The sequence below is a fragment of the Siniperca chuatsi genome, linkage group LG18 (assembly GCF_020085105.1).
Source record: "Siniperca chuatsi isolate FFG_IHB_CAS linkage group LG18, ASM2008510v1, whole genome shotgun sequence".
In the NCBI taxonomy this organism is placed as follows: domain Eukaryota; kingdom Metazoa; phylum Chordata; class Actinopteri; order Centrarchiformes; family Sinipercidae; genus Siniperca; species Siniperca chuatsi.
Window position 1 is genome coordinate 5,987,882 of NC_058059.1, and position 16,915 is coordinate 6,004,796.

The 16,915-nt window shown below is 38.9% G+C and overlaps 1 protein-coding gene across 8 annotated transcripts in view; it reads left to right on the forward strand.

Annotated features, from left to right (window-relative positions):
- Positions 1-380: 380 nt before the first annotated feature.
- Positions 381-16,915, forward strand: part of fcho2 (FCH and mu domain containing endocytic adaptor 2) — a 44,756-nt gene continuing 28,221 nt past the window's right edge. For 2 of the 8 annotated variants that reach the window (XM_044175343.1, XM_044175344.1), the window contains exons 1-6: positions 383-574; positions 9,736-9,827; positions 13,568-13,642; positions 13,751-13,892; positions 15,414-15,566; positions 15,810-15,914. In XM_044175343.1, coding sequence (XP_044031278.1) covers positions 542-574; positions 9,736-9,827; positions 13,568-13,642; positions 13,751-13,892; positions 15,414-15,566; positions 15,810-15,914 — 600 coding nt within the window. In that variant the 5' untranslated portion in view covers positions 383-541. Of the gene's footprint in view, positions 575-9,735; positions 9,828-13,567; positions 13,643-13,750; positions 13,893-15,413; positions 15,567-15,809; positions 15,915-16,915 lie in introns of all 8 variants that reach the window. The other 6 variants (XM_044175342.1, XM_044175345.1, XM_044175346.1 and 3 more) reach the window with 6 other exon arrangements.

The following is a 16,915-nucleotide window of genomic DNA, read 5'->3' on the forward strand; positions in this document are numbered from 1 at the left end:
ACCTGCAGCAAAAAAATCGGAATTTTTAGATGATTAGTGAGTGGAGTTTTCCCAAGTTGTGTTCACAGCTGGGTTTGAATATAATATATGATTTCATTGTAGTCTGGCGTATATTTATTTACGTTTTTTTCTGTTTTCAATCAATTTAAACATGGACTTCTCGCCTAATTCAAAGTTTATCCTCCTCAATCTACCGCTGCAACACTTTCAGTCTACATGAGTACAGGAATTTACGCGGAGCACTTGAAGGCATCATTTTTACCCAGCGACGGCCAGTCGTTTGCTCTGGTGTTGTTATCATCCGCCATTGGTAGCGCTGTTTCGTCCGTCTAAAGTCTAAATTTCTACGAGAAGAAACCGAGAGACTCAGTACGGCTGAGTGGAGGTGGAGTCTGTAGGTGGGGAGGGAGAAGAAAGGGGAGAGGAGGAAAACGGGGAAAGGCGGATACAACAGAAACGGGGGGAGGACGGTGGATGATTTACGCTTTAAAAGTTGCATTACAACAAATTTAAGAGTTGCGGCGAAGAGGAATAAAACAAGATGATAACGCCCTACTTCCTAGAGAATTTCTGGGTAGGTAGTGCTTTTTATTCACGGTGTTTACACCGGTGCTATTCCTTATTATTCTCTTGCTGTGTTCTCTCTCTATCATGTTCATGTCAGCCAGAAATCAAGTATTATTCACGTTGCAGAGGTAGTTGTTTGGTTCATAGACTTGCTGTCGCTGAAGCGGCGGTGTTCGGTGCCGCCAGACATACTGGTCAGCAGCACTCCGGCCATCATTAAATTTCCTCGGCGATTATTATTTTGCCACCCCGGGGTTTGGGCCTCTGTAAACCAATCTAACATTAAACCTCAAAGAATACGCCCTTGCTCCCGCTAAGTGGCCCTCTCGGACTTTCTTGGAATGTTTATGATCAGTTCCATGAATGCTATTGGACGCTTCGGCTGTCAGTCACAGCCCTGTCCATACGCGTCATTTTCTTCCGTCAAAGTTTCAGTGAGAGGCCAGATGTTCAGTAAGTTGGAGAACAGAACAGCTTTAAAAACACGAAATCACCCTCATACTGCTTTGGACATTTAGCTGATATTTTTATTTAGCTTGTGCTGTAGTGCGTGTATCATTATTAATATTATTATTATTGTTATTATTATTATTACACTGTGTACAGTGTTGCAGTGTTGTCTATTTACTGCCGAAAAGTAATTTCTCTCCCGATTTGACGTGGCTACGTTATAGCAGGTTGAAAAGTAAAAGTCTGTCTTCATTACTGATATTAATGTCGTCCTCAATTCTGCCTTCACCGACGGTCTTTAACCGTTTTTTTAAATTTATTTTATTGCTTTTTGCATAACACTAAAGCCATAAAGACAGTGTTATTAAAACTGAAAACAACTCAGGCCATAACTTCATTAGGGCTACTGCTCTTAGCTAAGGCAATGTATTGCACTAATGCCACTGCAGCAAGTATGGGTCATGTCTTGTTTATTTATTTATTTATTTTTTTGTCTTATTAAAGTCATCTGAACTGTTATAAATGCTGTGGTCTCCTATGTTGACCGCCTTTTTTCCTTTGAGACCAAGGGGTTTTGGACAATAGTCATTGGTAAATGGGATGACTGAATATGGGAGATATATGCTAATAAATGTGTTATTGCTTTGCTCTGTTATTTTGCAGTCATCAGGTACTTAAAGTGCTTGGAAATGTAGTGCTTGGATTACATTTCATGTTGTCAAAACATGTCTTTTACATACAGCATGGGTTTAGTGTTGGATTGTTGAAAGAAAAGTTTATACATGTCTAGTTTGAAGGCTGTTGCAGTATTGCCATGTATTTGTCAACCAGTTCCTCAGCTAGAAATGACCTCCATTCATATTGTATCTGGTCTTCCCTAAGGTGGGACATGCAGCTCTAGTTTTTAGCCTCAGTTGACCTCAGTTCCAGGTGGTGAAAGCTATTGGGAATCTTCTTCTGACAAAGCTGGTAAAATGAAACAAGTTACTGAGCTTACATACTTACTTAGATACTTACATTAAGCTAAGGGTTTGAATTAATGAAGTAACGGAGAAAGTACAGTACTGTCAACCGCTAAAGCCTTTTTCTAAAGGAGACTTCATCATTAACTAAATGGAAAAGAGGAGAGCCGAGACACTCCTGATTCTTCAATCTGCCCTTTGTGCCCTGCAGTAGGCCACAAGAGAGTCCAGTGATGGCAAAGATCAGCTGTGTGTTTAACATGCAGGACACACACACAGACACTTGGCATTAGGAGATGCATCCATTTCCCTTTGAAAACTACAAATCATCACCACAAGCAGACACATACATACACACACACACACACACACACACACACACACACACATTAGGCTGTCAGATTTTAAACATTTTCTGACACACAGCATGCAGGTGTATACACCTATCTCCATCCTGTGCTCTTTCCCTCTGTAGTGTTTGTAGAGACTTTTTTGTACATTCTTTTCCTTGTATGTAATCTTGGCTTGAATCTCTCATGCAGACAAAATCTCTCCTCAGCTGAATAAACAAGTTCTTTAGGAATTAGGAGCCAGACATGGTACCGCCATGTTGTTTCTTTATAAAAGCTGCAGCACTCGATTGGTCACTGGCTGCAACATTTCCGCTCACTAGATTTATTTGCACGTCTACAATTGCCATTTCCCTTTTTTCTGTGTGTGAAATGTGCATGAGTAAATAAGTTCACTGTGGCCTGTTAAAGAAAGTTTGAATGTGTGACTGTCCCCGCATGTGTTGAAATGTCTCAGGCAGTGGATTAGTATGTCAGGCTAACAGAGGCAGAAAGTAGTTGGCCTAATGCTCTAGTTTAAGCCCTACATTTATGATGAGCTTGTTTTTAATGTGGAGTCTGTTAGCCTCCAGCATGTCATGGGAAAATAAGATGGCAGTGTGATAAGCAAACACTGTTGATACAGCCAACAGCAATGGGATCCAACATCCTTGGGATGGCCTTCTTCTCTCTGGTGTCTGTAGTGTGTGTGTGTGTGTGTGTGTGTGTGTGTGTGGGGTCTAATAGGTTGTGCAAGTTTCACAGTCACACTCCTACAAGTTATGGTCAGACAAGTGTCGCAGAAAAGACTGAAGTAAGAAGAAGAGATGAGCAATAGTTACCTTTCCTTTCTCCACCTGAGCCTCAAATACACAAATTGAGTTGTGAGGTTACAGCAAAGAGCCATAAGAATCAGTGAAATTTCTGTAATGTTCCCCCAGGGTGAAAAGATTTTGGTCAACATTGATTTTTGGTTTTACTTGAAACAGAAATCCTGCCTCATGGTGGTTGTTGTCTTTTGCTTTTACTGCTTGTGTTCCAGGTCTCATAAAGTCCTACATGTAAGATGGTTTTAGAGGTGCTTAAATGGATCATAAGTTGCAATAAACTAACCTGTTCTGGCATTTATCCAGTAGCCATGCACTTGATGTCACACCCCTAACAACAAGTAGTGGTCAAGTTCTTCTACATTTATGTTTGTACCACAAACAAAGCCCAACCTTTGTGTATTTACCACATACTACATACGTTGCATTTGTTGCTTTTGGTCTGATGCGACAGCTCATTGCATTGCTCCCAGACCTCTCTGGTCACATGACTGAGGGCAGACACTCTGATGTCATCCTGCTGTCTACCGGCTCTGTGCTCTAAGCTCTGAGGGCTACAGGGTACACCAGGCCATCGTTTACAGTCTGTCTGAAAAGAGAGTGAGTCTTGTTTTGCTATTCCTAAATTCCTCAGTGGAAGTGTGCAGTCATATTTCTTTCCACTGCTTTTACCTGAACATGCATTCAGAACCCGAGAAGGAGTCATGTCAGCTGGGACACTCTTGATTCTACATGATTTTTTCCTGTTTACTCAGTTGCTAGTGGAAATTAAATGACCAGGACTTCCTAAAGCACACTTACTACCTATGATATATTTTGCACCATTATGTGATGAATGCACACACTATATACAATACAGCAGTGACTTTAACAGCCATGGCAGTAGTATTTGTTAATTCTCTTTACAAGTTAAGAGAAATAGGTTTGTTTGTAAAGTAGTTCCACTTTTGAGCCTGCATACCAATGTGTTTTATTTAACTCTGGCTAGTTCTTACTCTGTTTAGAAGTATGTGTAATATTTTATTTTCTGCAAGTCAAGTCAATTTTATTTATATAGCCCAATATCACAAATCACAATTGTCCTCAGGGGGATTTACAATTTGTACAGTATACGACACCGTCTATCCTTAGACCCTTGATTCGGATAAGGAAAAACACCCCCAAAAAACCCCTTAACAGGGAAAAACATTAAAGAAACCTCAGGAAGAGCAGCAGAGGAGGGATCCCTCTCCCAGGATGAACAGACATGCAATAGATGTCAGTGTACAGGATAGACCAATAACAACATAACATCACAGTATATACAAATTATGATGACAAAATTACAGATACATGTAGAATGTAAAACATATATGAAGAAAAACAAATTAGTCTTAATTCCTTAATCCTATTTAGCGTAATTTCTTACTTATGATGTGTAAAGTATATACTTTACTTGGCAATCAGTGTTGTTCACTGAAATACTCTATCTTTGAATAGATGAAGATAGAGCTGAAATGAATAATCAATTAGTTGACTGACAGATAATAAATAATCTACAGATATTTTCATAATTTGTTAATTGTTATTGTTAAGTCATTTTTTTCAAACAACATTCCAAATATGCCCCAGGTCCAGCTTCTCAAATGTGAGGACTTGCTGCTTTTCTTAGTCCTATATGATAGTGAACTGAATATTTTAAGGTTTTGCACTGTTGGGCGGGCAAAACAAGACGTCATTTGACCAATCGAGAAAAATAATGAGCAGATTAATGTATAATGAAAATACTCATTAGTGCAGCCCTAGATGCAGACTACCTTGTGAATAAAACAATATATCAGCATACTGAAAATAGTGTAAATTTTGAGAGAATCAAGCTTAGTTCATCTTAAGTATCTTTTATTGTTAGAAGAAGAAGGCAGTATAATATTGAGAGATAACCAAGGATCTTTCCATGTCACAGGTTGCGTTACTGCCTGTCAGGCAACACTTGATTCCCTACACACGGGATATTGAAACTGGTGTTGCACTTTAACAGAAAGAGAGTGAATTCCTGTCCTCTTCTGCCCGGCAGATGTTACATGATAAACTGCACCACTGTGGTTTTGTTTATCTGTCCTTGAAGGTGGTATTTCAGATTAAGGATGTCAGCCATGTAACAGTTTCTTTTTGTGTTGATTTTACTCTGTAAGTACATTGATGTTATTGTTGTGTGTGAAAACACAATACAGTGTATATTTTAAAAGCAGTCTGTGGTGTGTTTTCTGGCCATGGCTTCATGGTACCCAGACTTGAACAGAGCCATTTGATTATACCACTGTCTGCATCTCATACTTTGGTCATTAAAATATCTTATTGACTTTGGAGTCTATATTCTGATGAGAAAGCAAGGTAATATATCAATATAGCATGTCTTGATATGAGATTAGAGTGTCCTTTGGGACATTAACATGAAAAATAGGGCTGCGACATTTATTGGATTATTTTCATTGTCAATCGTTTGGTCCTTAAAATATCAGAAAATAGTGAAAAATGCCCATAATTTCCTATAGCCCAAGTTGACGTCTTCAAATTACAAAAACCCTAAGCCAAACTTCAAGTAGTGTGTGGTGCAGTGTAGTAGTGTGTGTTTGTGTGGTCTGATTTACAGTTAGCCTAAGTGATACCATTTTCTGAACTTAACTCCAGTCTAATTTTATCAGACACCAAAGCCCACAACAGGTTTAGATAAAATTTTCTCCAGTTGTCATACCAAAATAACTATCTGGACATGTTAATATTGCCCACGAAAGTGAACAGGAATTATTAGAAATGAAAGAGTTAAATTGTCTTCAGGAAAGAGGTGACAGAATAAAGAGTCAAAGCTATTTCTCTAATGATAAGGTTATACATAATAATTATAACTTCAGTTAAGAGTTCCATGAATCCTCAGGAGTTCTCAGTCAGTGTTCAAGGACCTGAGTCATGTCGTAGTAGCTTTTTTCCCAAGAAAAGAACAGACCGGCTTCAGTTTAAATACCACTCTATAACCTGAAGTTATAGTGTATTGCTCTATGTTCAATTCTGCATTAAAAGGTCCAGGATGTAATATTTAGGAGGAGCTATTGGCAGAAATGGAATATAATATTTATAGGTATGTTTTCATTAGTGTATAATCACATGAAAATAAGAATCGTTGTGTTTTCGTTACCTTAGAACAAGCCGTTTTTACCTACATAGGGAGTGGGTCCCCTTCCATGGCGGCCACCATGTTGCACCGCCATGTTTCTACAGTAGCCCAGAAAGGACAAACAAATCACTGGCTCTAGATTGGACCTTTCACGTTTTTCGTGAATTTCAAAGCCACCATAATTTCTCCTACACACTTGGGAGGGGAGGGTGAGGCGAGCAGTATTCAAATGGTTGCAAACTGCAATTTCACCGTTAGATGCCACTAAATCCTACATACTGGACCTTTTAATAGTAAGTGAGGTAGCTGCCTTTTCCACCGAAGCTCACCTTCTCCGTGCTTATGAGTGAAACCACTCTTCCCAGTAAAAGCATTTGTGCACATTCAACCATGACGTTAGCAGTCTAGTTGCTGGACTATTACCTACATTTTTTTTTTTTGTCTGCCTAAAGCATACAAAGAGGCTGGGTCCCCTGTAGTCTGTGCAGTGCAGACACAGCGCAGTGTGTCACAGCCAGGATTTTAAGTTCATGTTGGGATCTGTCTCTGTCAGTGATAATATTGGCACAGACCAAATTTTGGACAGCTGACACTGTTCACTCTTTTTTTTAATGAACTCTATCAGTCTGTTGGAAGCTGTCTCAGCTGCAAACTGTGCTATTGCTCAAACAAACCGTGATTGACGTGCGCTAACCTCTCAAGATGTTATCCTCCCTTTGGGGTGGGGCAGAGGGTTAAGCACCTCTCCATCTAAATCCAAGCATAATGAGTACTTCTGAATTTTACAATGTGTGGTTGGAATATTAAACACCCAGAACAAGGGCTTTCATCAATGAGGGTCCAGACAAGGATATTGAGAAACTGCGTGGCACTCTCCCTGGTATCACTTCTCCCTGCTGCTGCTCACGTAGATGTAGTTGTACAGCTCTAAACTAGCTTGAAGACTAATTAGACATTTGTAGTTAACTTAACTACTACTACTAAATCGCACGTTTCAGGTTTGTTCAAGGCGATGTCTTATATATATATATATTCTTGGCTACTGCTTTATAGGATTATTTTTTTCAAAATCAATTCCAGTATTGTAACCTGCTGAAAAGTTTAAAACGCCCTGAGCTGTTTCCTGTGTTTGTTTTTATTTTTATTTTGTATTCATTGATATCACAGTCCACATGAGCACATTTGTTGCACAGAATGGACTCTCTTCCTGTTGCTGTTCTGCTCTGTTGGAGCTGTGTGTTTTCCCTCACTTGTCACTTCCCTGTTTTTTTGACTGAATTGCCAATTGTCTCTCACTCTGTATTTCTGTGTTATGTAAGTTTAGTGTTATCATCTGTATCTCAACCTTCCTGTCTTCACATCAAATGTAGTTTGCATGTCATGCTGTTTGCCACAGGCAGGGTTAACTGCTAAATTTGTACCTTTTTTATGGTTATCTTGTTACAACAGGAAGCACATCTCAGTGGTCTGCTCACAGGGGTTGAAAGTAGAAGTCTAGGGAAGGATGTTTTCTTTTTTAATGTCTATTTGCTCTGTAAATATAGTCCTAATGGAGCGAGCTCTGAGCTTCATTTTGACACAAACTTCCTGACCTTTCATCTTTGTCAGTGTGGAAAATCAATGCTAAAAACCCATTTGTTAAAGCTGCACTGATGTTGTAGCCTGCTTACCAAACTGCTGACAGTGGATGGCTCCAGGAACCAGGAAATCTGTGACAGTCTCGGGTTGAGGTGAAACAAAGTTGGCCCTTAGATTTAGACATGAATGAGGATGAACTGCGGTGAACAGAGGTGTTATCATATTGACTTCAGCCTATGTTTCCGTAAAAGTATGAGTTTCCTTATTTGTCAGCATTTGACACTTTTGGGTAGTGCTAGTGCTTCAGTCCTCTAGATGCTGATTAGCAGAATCTATTATATTTTACCATTTGCCTAACAAGATGTCACAAGCTATCACAATCAAAACCATTAATTCAGTGGCTATTATTGTAATCTGTTGGACAGTAGTTCAGTCATGTTGCTGTCTATCTGTTCTCTCAGATAATCTGTGTTTAGGGCACTTCCTAGCTTTAAGCCATGATTTGTATGTTTCCTCTCTCACTGAAGAAACAGCCTAATGGAGGGCAATGAAGAAGTAAAGTGATTCTTCTTCTTCTCTTCTCACAAGTGACAACAAGGCTTTGAATTGAAGGTGTGTCAAGAATAATGTGTTATAAAAGTGTACCGTGAGGGTCACATAACTGCTAAACATAGTTCTGCAGGTGACTGATGATTGATTTTGCTGCCCACAGTCTACATGGGCCAAATTCTTATCAGTCCTAGCATTCGAGAGCAGAGTTATTATACAGGATAAAGCCTGACCGATACTAGATATTTGAGGTCTGACAACAATCTGACAACAATATAATCAGCTGGTAGTATAAACACATAACATAAAACAATCTTGACACAGATCCTTTAGATTTGTTTTGGGGGTTTTTTTCTTCTTAATTCTGACCAAGATACATATTGAGCAGGACATTTTATAGTTAAAAATATCCACTTGCTGCTTTCTGGTGGACAAACTATGTAATGGTGTTTCTAAATTACCTCAAACCCAGTTTGACATTTCTGTTCTGCAGTTTCTTGTTACTTATTCGCCAACATATATGCAGATACAATATATCTGCAATATGCTTAATATTGACATATCGGCCTGGCTGATTGGTCTAGCTCTAATACAGGAGGTAGCTTAGTGATAGAGGAAGAGAGTTCCTCTAAGCAAACATTGTAGATTTGTATTTATTGTGATATTGTCCTTTGAATTCATTGAGATTGTTTTGCTTGCTGTAACTTGCAATTCAATTTATGTTTTACTCTTTCCCTAACCCTTATTTTTTTTTCTGTGTATCCTGTTTACAATGTAAACCATTGTTGAGTATTTAAATAAGCAGTACAATCATCATCATCATTATTATTACTATTATTATTATTATCAGCAGTAGTAGTAGGGTGTCACTACATCTGTACTATAAGGGTATGGTCAGTTATGATTTTCAAACATTTTCTTAAACGTAAACCGAACATTTTTCATTCATATTAATTATTTAGAGGTACATTTGCATTTTTAAATCATCCGTGCAACAGGACACCATTACCCAGTGGCATGGTTACAGCAACACAGACAGTTGTCTGGCTATCTCTTACATTATATGCTCGAGCCTTAGACCAGTCTACCGCAGTTTTAAACATTTTTAACATTCATTACTCTCAAACATGGCAAAGATGAGTATGGTTGACCAGAGGCTGCTGCAAATGCACCTGGAAGCCATGCAGACAATTAGAATGCTGCTTGTAGAAAAAGCCCTTACGGTAATGTCCGATCAATAACTGAGGTATTATTGTTGTTTGTTAGACTTGGTGCTTGTTCCAGTGACTGATCTATCTGCATTCTTTTTTGTCTCTGGAATGCAGGGAGAAAAAAATAATGGCTTCGACGTGCTCTACCATAACATGAAGCATGGCCAAATTTCCTCCAAGGAGTTGACAGACTTCATCAGAGAAAGGTAAGACACCGTAGTCTGATACACATCAGTTATTCTCGAAGAGGTGGCCATTTCTACATAGTTAACATGTTAATTGAGTACCTAAAACACATTACTCATTAACCTGTTATAATGTGTCTGGTTCTTCAATACAAGTCTTACCTCTCTTGGTGTTTTTCTTGGTATCTAAATCTATTTCCAAGTCGGCATCTGCAGTTTCAGTTCCTTGAATTGTGCTTGTAGCAACACCCAAATGCTTGGCTGAGGCCGCAACTAATTTAACAAAGTTGTTTAGCGGTTTGTTCTTACTAGGGCTGCAACTAACGATTTTTTTCTTTACCAATTAATCTCCTGGTTATTTTGTCAATTAATCGATTGATGGTTTAGTCTATGAAATGTTGAAAAAAATAGTGAAAAAATGCCCAGCACAACTTCTCAGAATCCTAGGTGGCGTCTTGAAATTTCTTTTTTGTCTGACCAAAAGCCCAAAACCTAAAGATATTCAGTTCACTACGATATATGATGAAGAAAAGCAGCAAATCATCGCATTTGAGAAGCTAATACTACAGAATGTTTAAACTTTTTGCACTACTATTGCTTGACAAATGACGATTAATCGATTGTCAAACTAGCTGCCAATTATGTTTTTGTCGATTAACAGCTCTAGTTCTAACATCAAGGTGAATCTCTCTAATGGAGAGCCTCCATATTTCTATGATGTTTATCAGGTAAATTAACCAGTACATTCAGTCAATAAGTGCAACATTGTGACTAAAGGTAGATGTAGATGAGTGTGAATGCAATGTAAACTTAACCTATTTGTGAAAGAAGCTTAAATCTTATCCCACCTGTAACCTGGCATTATGTTACACACCTTCAGTGTCTGCAGCTTGATAATACCATAATTACAGCTTCTTTTCAAATTCCTCCCACTTCCATAAAGATTAGCTTCACTGTGTCAGAGGTATATGTTTATAACTTGCCACATGATAGATGGTCTACCATTGGAATTCAACAGTGGATTCCACTGTCTTTGAGGAATGCACTCAGACACTCATACACTTTGATATAACACTTGGTGTGGGATTTGATATGCTCGATCAACTGTGTTTATTGAAAGATTTTTGGAAAGTCTTATTAATAATGAATTATGACAATTCAAAGGTTATTTTACATTAACATTATGGCACAATCCTAAGGATAATAGGTTAGTTGTTAAGTTTTACCTTTATTTTAAAAAATGCAGTAATTTAACATGACTAATATTCAAACTTTAGCACATCTACAGTAATTCCTTTGGTGGCAAAGGATTGGCTTATGATTGTCAATGCACCATTTGTAAAGCTTACTGTAACTGTTCAGACAGTTTATACTTTACAAATGAATCAACACATCATTCATGAAGGAGACAGAAGTTCAGGTAGAGATTAATTTATTGTGTTGTACCATATTTGCTTATATTGCTTAGGGGTATCATAATTGTAATCACACTGTGCCAGTAACCAGGTTGGATTGGGTTTTTCAGTTCACAGACTTGGGAGTGATGTTTCTGAAAACACTGCACTATGGGTCCCTCTGGTGGAGAAAGAAGCTCTGTGCAATGTGTTAATATATTCCCAGCATCTGTGGATGAGGGACCCCTCTCCCAAAAGCATTTTTAGGCTAAAACGATGTTAGCAATCTCCAAGAGGCACACACACATCCATAAAATATCTTGTAGGTGCTTTGTTGCAGTTACCTGCACTGAAAGATGAAAAAATACCCGCACACTGCTGTCTCATTCTCAGTTCTTCTTTTATTCTTAGTGGACATGACTGAACGTTTCAAAGAAGTGACCTGAAGAAGACAAAATATTATCTTAACTCAAGGTTCACATACTAGCTTTTTCTGGATCTTTCAGCTCTCGTCCCAAATCCATACTACATACTAACTCTATACAGTATGTACTACAATTGTCAAAGTGTACTGTTGAAGCAGTTAGTATACAAAAAAATGACATCCTTTACCATTTTATAGTAACAGGAAATTATACAATACATGCAACGTCCAACGTCAGTCAAACTGCGACTTTGGAATGTCACTGTCAGTTAAACTTCTCAAAGAGTAAGTAAAATGTTTTTCTTAAGATTTAGTGCTTATTTTGTTTGTCTTCCAAGATCTTTTTAGAGCTGTCTCAGCTCCAGTCACAGTTTATTTCAATTTCAGTCGTGAGCAGCTCTTTTCTTTTGTGAATGGCATTGTGGGAGAATAGTGTCCATCAACAGCCCAATAAAGAAACGGGCATATTTTACTAACTGCTTTGAGTATTCCTTATTTTATCATTATTCCAGTGTGAGCACACTACATACACAAAGCCTGCTTAGAATTGGTATGTCGTATGGATTTTGACACATCTACAGTCTTCCTCAGTGATTGGAGTTTGCCGAGTTGTCATCATGTGACCTAAGTATGTGCTTTAAGTCTTTTAAGATTTATTTCTTCAAGAATATTTTTGTCAGACTACAGTTTCAAAGGTTAAGAATAAACTTTCTATCCCAAGATCATTCTGCAGTTAAGATATGGTCAACATTTTGAATATCTTAGCCCACAGAATTACAATCAGACTCTCTGTCTGCAGTCACATTTGGGTAATGGAGCTCAGGCTCCAACAGTACTGGCAACTGACATAAAATACAACCTCCAACATGCAAAGCATGACACAGGAAACCAGTATATATAAACAATAACTATAAACAAGTCAAAGTTCACTTTGAGCAGTGGTGTGGCCATGTGCATGTCTGAATATGAGGTCAAAAGGTATGTGTGACCAGTATAGAAGAAGAGCTGTGAAGAATAATAACCTTCTCTGTAAAATGTATGTGCTCTGCAGTGCACAATACACAATTTAAACTTCTTCTTTAGTAAGTTCTGGTTTAAAAGTATAAACACTAAGTTTTTTTAAAATGGTTTTATTAAAAGGCAGACGTTACTCCTGGCAGGTTGGCAGTATTTACAACATGATAATGTACAAAAATAAACTGCTATTCCGGGCTCACACAAAGATGTGGAAGTGGGAATGTAGCCTATAATGCATTTCTAGCTTGTCGCATCCTCTGTGTTGTTGTTGTGCGGTGTATGAGTTTGCTAGGTTCTCCATTGGATGTTTGTTTGTCCGTGTGTATATGTGTGTGATTATGATGGATGTGTGTGTCTCTGTGTGTGCACGTTTGTCCTGTTTCCCCCTGGCTGACCTCGTTCCTGTGAAGTAACTGAAGAGAGAGGCTGGCTAAATGAGACATGCATAATTCAGGCTTTCACTATAGCACTGCCTGGTTTTTTGTGTGTTTTTTTCACCCCTGTCACTTTGCTGCAGAATGAAGGAATAAAAAGGGAAATTGAGAGAAGCAGGGAATGCAAACACTAGCTTTCATACTCAGTCAGCTTCAACATGAGCTTTGTGAACAAATCACAAGCCAAGCCACACTTATTTGCCCACACACAGTGCATGTGGTCAAACATTTGTGTTGCAAGTTCAAAGTCGGTGTTTTTGGCTTGGACCTTCAATTGTTTAGTGACATGTCCTATTTGAGCCATACCCGAGTTGCAAATGCTTTGGAAAAACTTTGCCATACTTGACATTAAAAAGGTTTTTAAAGGGAGAATTGTTATCTTGACATTGCTGACATATGATACTGTTAACTTGAGGTTAATTAAACTGTTGTTTGTGATCATTTATAATGATTTAACAAGTAATCTCTGTGTGTGTTTTTGCTCTGTCCTAGGAGTACTATTGAAGAGGCCTATGCCAGGTCTATGACCAAACTTGCCAAGTCAGCTGGCAACTTTTCTCAGCTTGGGTGAGTGTAAACAGCATTTACTAGTTTTCTGAAGAAAAGACCAGTATGGATTAATGTAAGAAGGTCTTGCCCATGTTCTAGCCTCTGAAGTGTCATCTTTTATCCCAGGACTTTTGCTCCAGTGTGGGATGTGTTCAAGAGCTCAACAGAGAAGCTGGCCATCTGTCACATGGAGCTAGTGAGGAAACTACAGGAACTCATAAAAGAGGTTCAGAAGTATGTGGAAGAGCAGGCCAAAGCACACAAAAAGGTAAGGAGATGGAGAATTAGGGAAGCTGTAGCTAGGGCTTGGTATCATTTGAATTTTTTGATACTACTGCTGATATGGTACCTGAGTTTTGGTACCAATACCAACACAATTATTTTTTCAATACCTCAAGTTCTCAAATGTTAAATGTTGTCTTAACACAAGAAGCAAAAAAGTTGCCAGAATAAAATACAGTGTAAAACTGAAAAAAGAAACCATCTGATCAAAGAATATGTAAAGAGGAGAACAAAACTGAGCAAGGATTCATTCCAGGTTTTGGTATTTGACAATTTTTGATGGTTGGTACCAAAAAAAGAATACTCTGAGGTTTGATAGCCAGCTCTAATCAAAGTTCACTCATGTGTCTGTCAGTCCTTCCCTTGAACTGTTCTTCCAATTATCACAAGTAGTTTGCTGCTCCAGTGCTGCCACAAGTTTGTCTTCATTGAGGAAAATTAACAAAAAATTAAGTTTAAATATAGACCCATTGTCACCTCTTTGTTTTTCATTATGAGTTGTTTTGCACTCTAGCTATTGTCCCTGGAATTGAAAGAAGTTGAAAGTATGGACTAGAAGTCAACCCTCCACAAGAAAAGGATATTGTTTAATAGTTTATTCCATCCTGAGACAATGGAGTGTGCAGTGTTATTCTATGAAGCATTTATTTACACCTCACTCCTCTATTTCTCCTCCCTGCTCAGACACGCCATCAGCTCATATCTCGTGCATGAAGCCACAGAACACAAAGTAAAATAGGAGCTCGGAATTAGTGGAGCTGTGTTTGTGCTTTCAGCATGATAAAAAGGCTGTCACAGTTTCTCTCTGTCACTTCCCTACACTCCCTGTTCCACCCTGCTTTGTGTTTCTTGGCTAACTTATGGATACAGTGCATACTGTAGTTAAGCAGGGTGAATAATAAAAAATAAACGCCCATCTTGAAGTAGGTGCTCGAAAATTTGTACATAATTTAGGATTTCACCAGTTTTCTTTTCTTTTGCTCACTCCATTGATGTTTACATTATACCATAACTGTGTCAAAATGAGTAGCAAAGAGGGTTCAGGGATGATGAGTAAAACAAATGACCTAGCTTACTGTGTGGCCATTGTAATTGCAAGTCATTATCTCTTGATTATATTTCTCGTTTTATGTCCTTCAAGTAAGTCGATGTGAAGAGCTATATAGATGGAACAAATGCAGAGTCTTTTTTGAATAGCCACTATATATTTCGTTAACTACTTCCTGCTGTACTGTGAAACAGTATTGTGTGACATGCTGGAGAATGAAACAGAGAAACTGAAATAGTGTTTTATTAGAGCAATAAAGAACCTCTGTCTACGCTGAAACTGTGCCTGTTTTGTCATAATAAACAAGGAGATTCCAGGACAAGTGTTGACTATGGATTGTGCTAACGTCAAACTATGCAAGAATCAACTCATAGTTAGTAGAGCAATGGGTGACACTTGCATTTATTATTCAGCCTGTTGTTAGCTGAGTTACTGTACAAGACATCTGTGTGTTGCTAGACAAAAGAGGAGGTGGCATCCACCCTGGAGGCTGTACAGAACATCCAGACCACCTCTCAGGCTCTGCAGAAGTCCAAGGAGATCTACAATGCCAAAACTGTGGAGCAGGAGCGTCTCCGCAAAGAAGGGGCCACCCAGAGAGATGTGGACAAGGTGGGAGGTCACATTTGCACGTACACATGCCCACATAATCATGGTATGGTAATAAGGCATGATTAAGTGCCTTAACACTCAGCTCTATACAGAAACTTTAACCTCAAAAGCTTCTTGCCTTCAGAAGTTAAGTGGAGCTTGGTTTCCTTGCTGATTTGTCAGTTGATCTGGGAAAACAGAGGGTCATTGTGTATAGTATATAAACCTATGATAGCCATGTATCTGTCTGTTTATATTTTGCAGGCTGGAGTGAAAGCCAAAAAAGCCACAGAGACCTATAAGTTGTATGTGGAGAAATATGCCACAGCTAAGTCGGAGTTTGAACAGAAGATGGCAGAAACTGCACAGGTATTGTGATGAACTGGTTTTGCCTGTTCTGTGTGCATGTTCTTTAATGAAATATGTGCTCACAGACTCTGTCTATTGTCTGTCTCTGTGGTATGCAACACTTTCATTGTGTAATCTGTCAGCCCTGTGTGTGTGTGTGTGTTCCACGTTTCGTGCCCTGTATCATCTCCAGATTGTGTTTTTTCCTCTGTAACCGAATTGTTGTGGAAAGCCCTGATTGGATCCATCTGAAGGCCTGATTAGATAAACTCCAAATTAAAATCAGATCAGTGGAATTTGGCCTCCATATCCTCCTGCAACGCAGCAGCTCCACCACCAGAAATGGTTCCAGTTAGCCTAGCGTTTTGTTTTCCCTGAGAGAACGCGGCATTGCAGCTCTGCTTCCCCGGGATCACAGTCTACGGCTCATCTCAAACGCAGCACATGTGGACATGAGTTATAAACACTGAACACATGTGCTCTATGACATCACTGGGGCTCCTACATGTGTATTCTCTTTGTCTGAGTGTGTCTGTGTGTGAGCGTATGCTAGCTGTTATCGTGGTGAAATGACAAAAGTAAAGTCTTTTTTGTGTGCATGTCTCTGTGTAGATGCAGTAGTGAGTGGCTCTTCATCCTCGTGTTTGTGTTTAGAAAGGCTCATCTTCCTCTCCATCCACACTGTGATTTTTCAGTTTATGATTATTTATACTCATTCTCCTTGGTTTATCCCAGAAGCCCAGAGTCAGACTCAAATGGAAGTAAATCCCAGCATTTAAGGTTGTGATCTACACCATACTACTGCTCAAAGCCAAAAACGAACCCCCGTCAATGTATCCCATGAACAGAATAATTTACATCTTATGGGAGGAGGTATATCGATGTGTGAGCGCCATAGACCACCCGCACAGGAAGTGGCAGGGACAGAATAAGGAAGTGAAGTTTCCAAGGCTGCATTTTGTCCTTAACTTATGTTTGTTTTCAAGCCTATTTAATGAGATTGACACCGTGATGCAGATTTG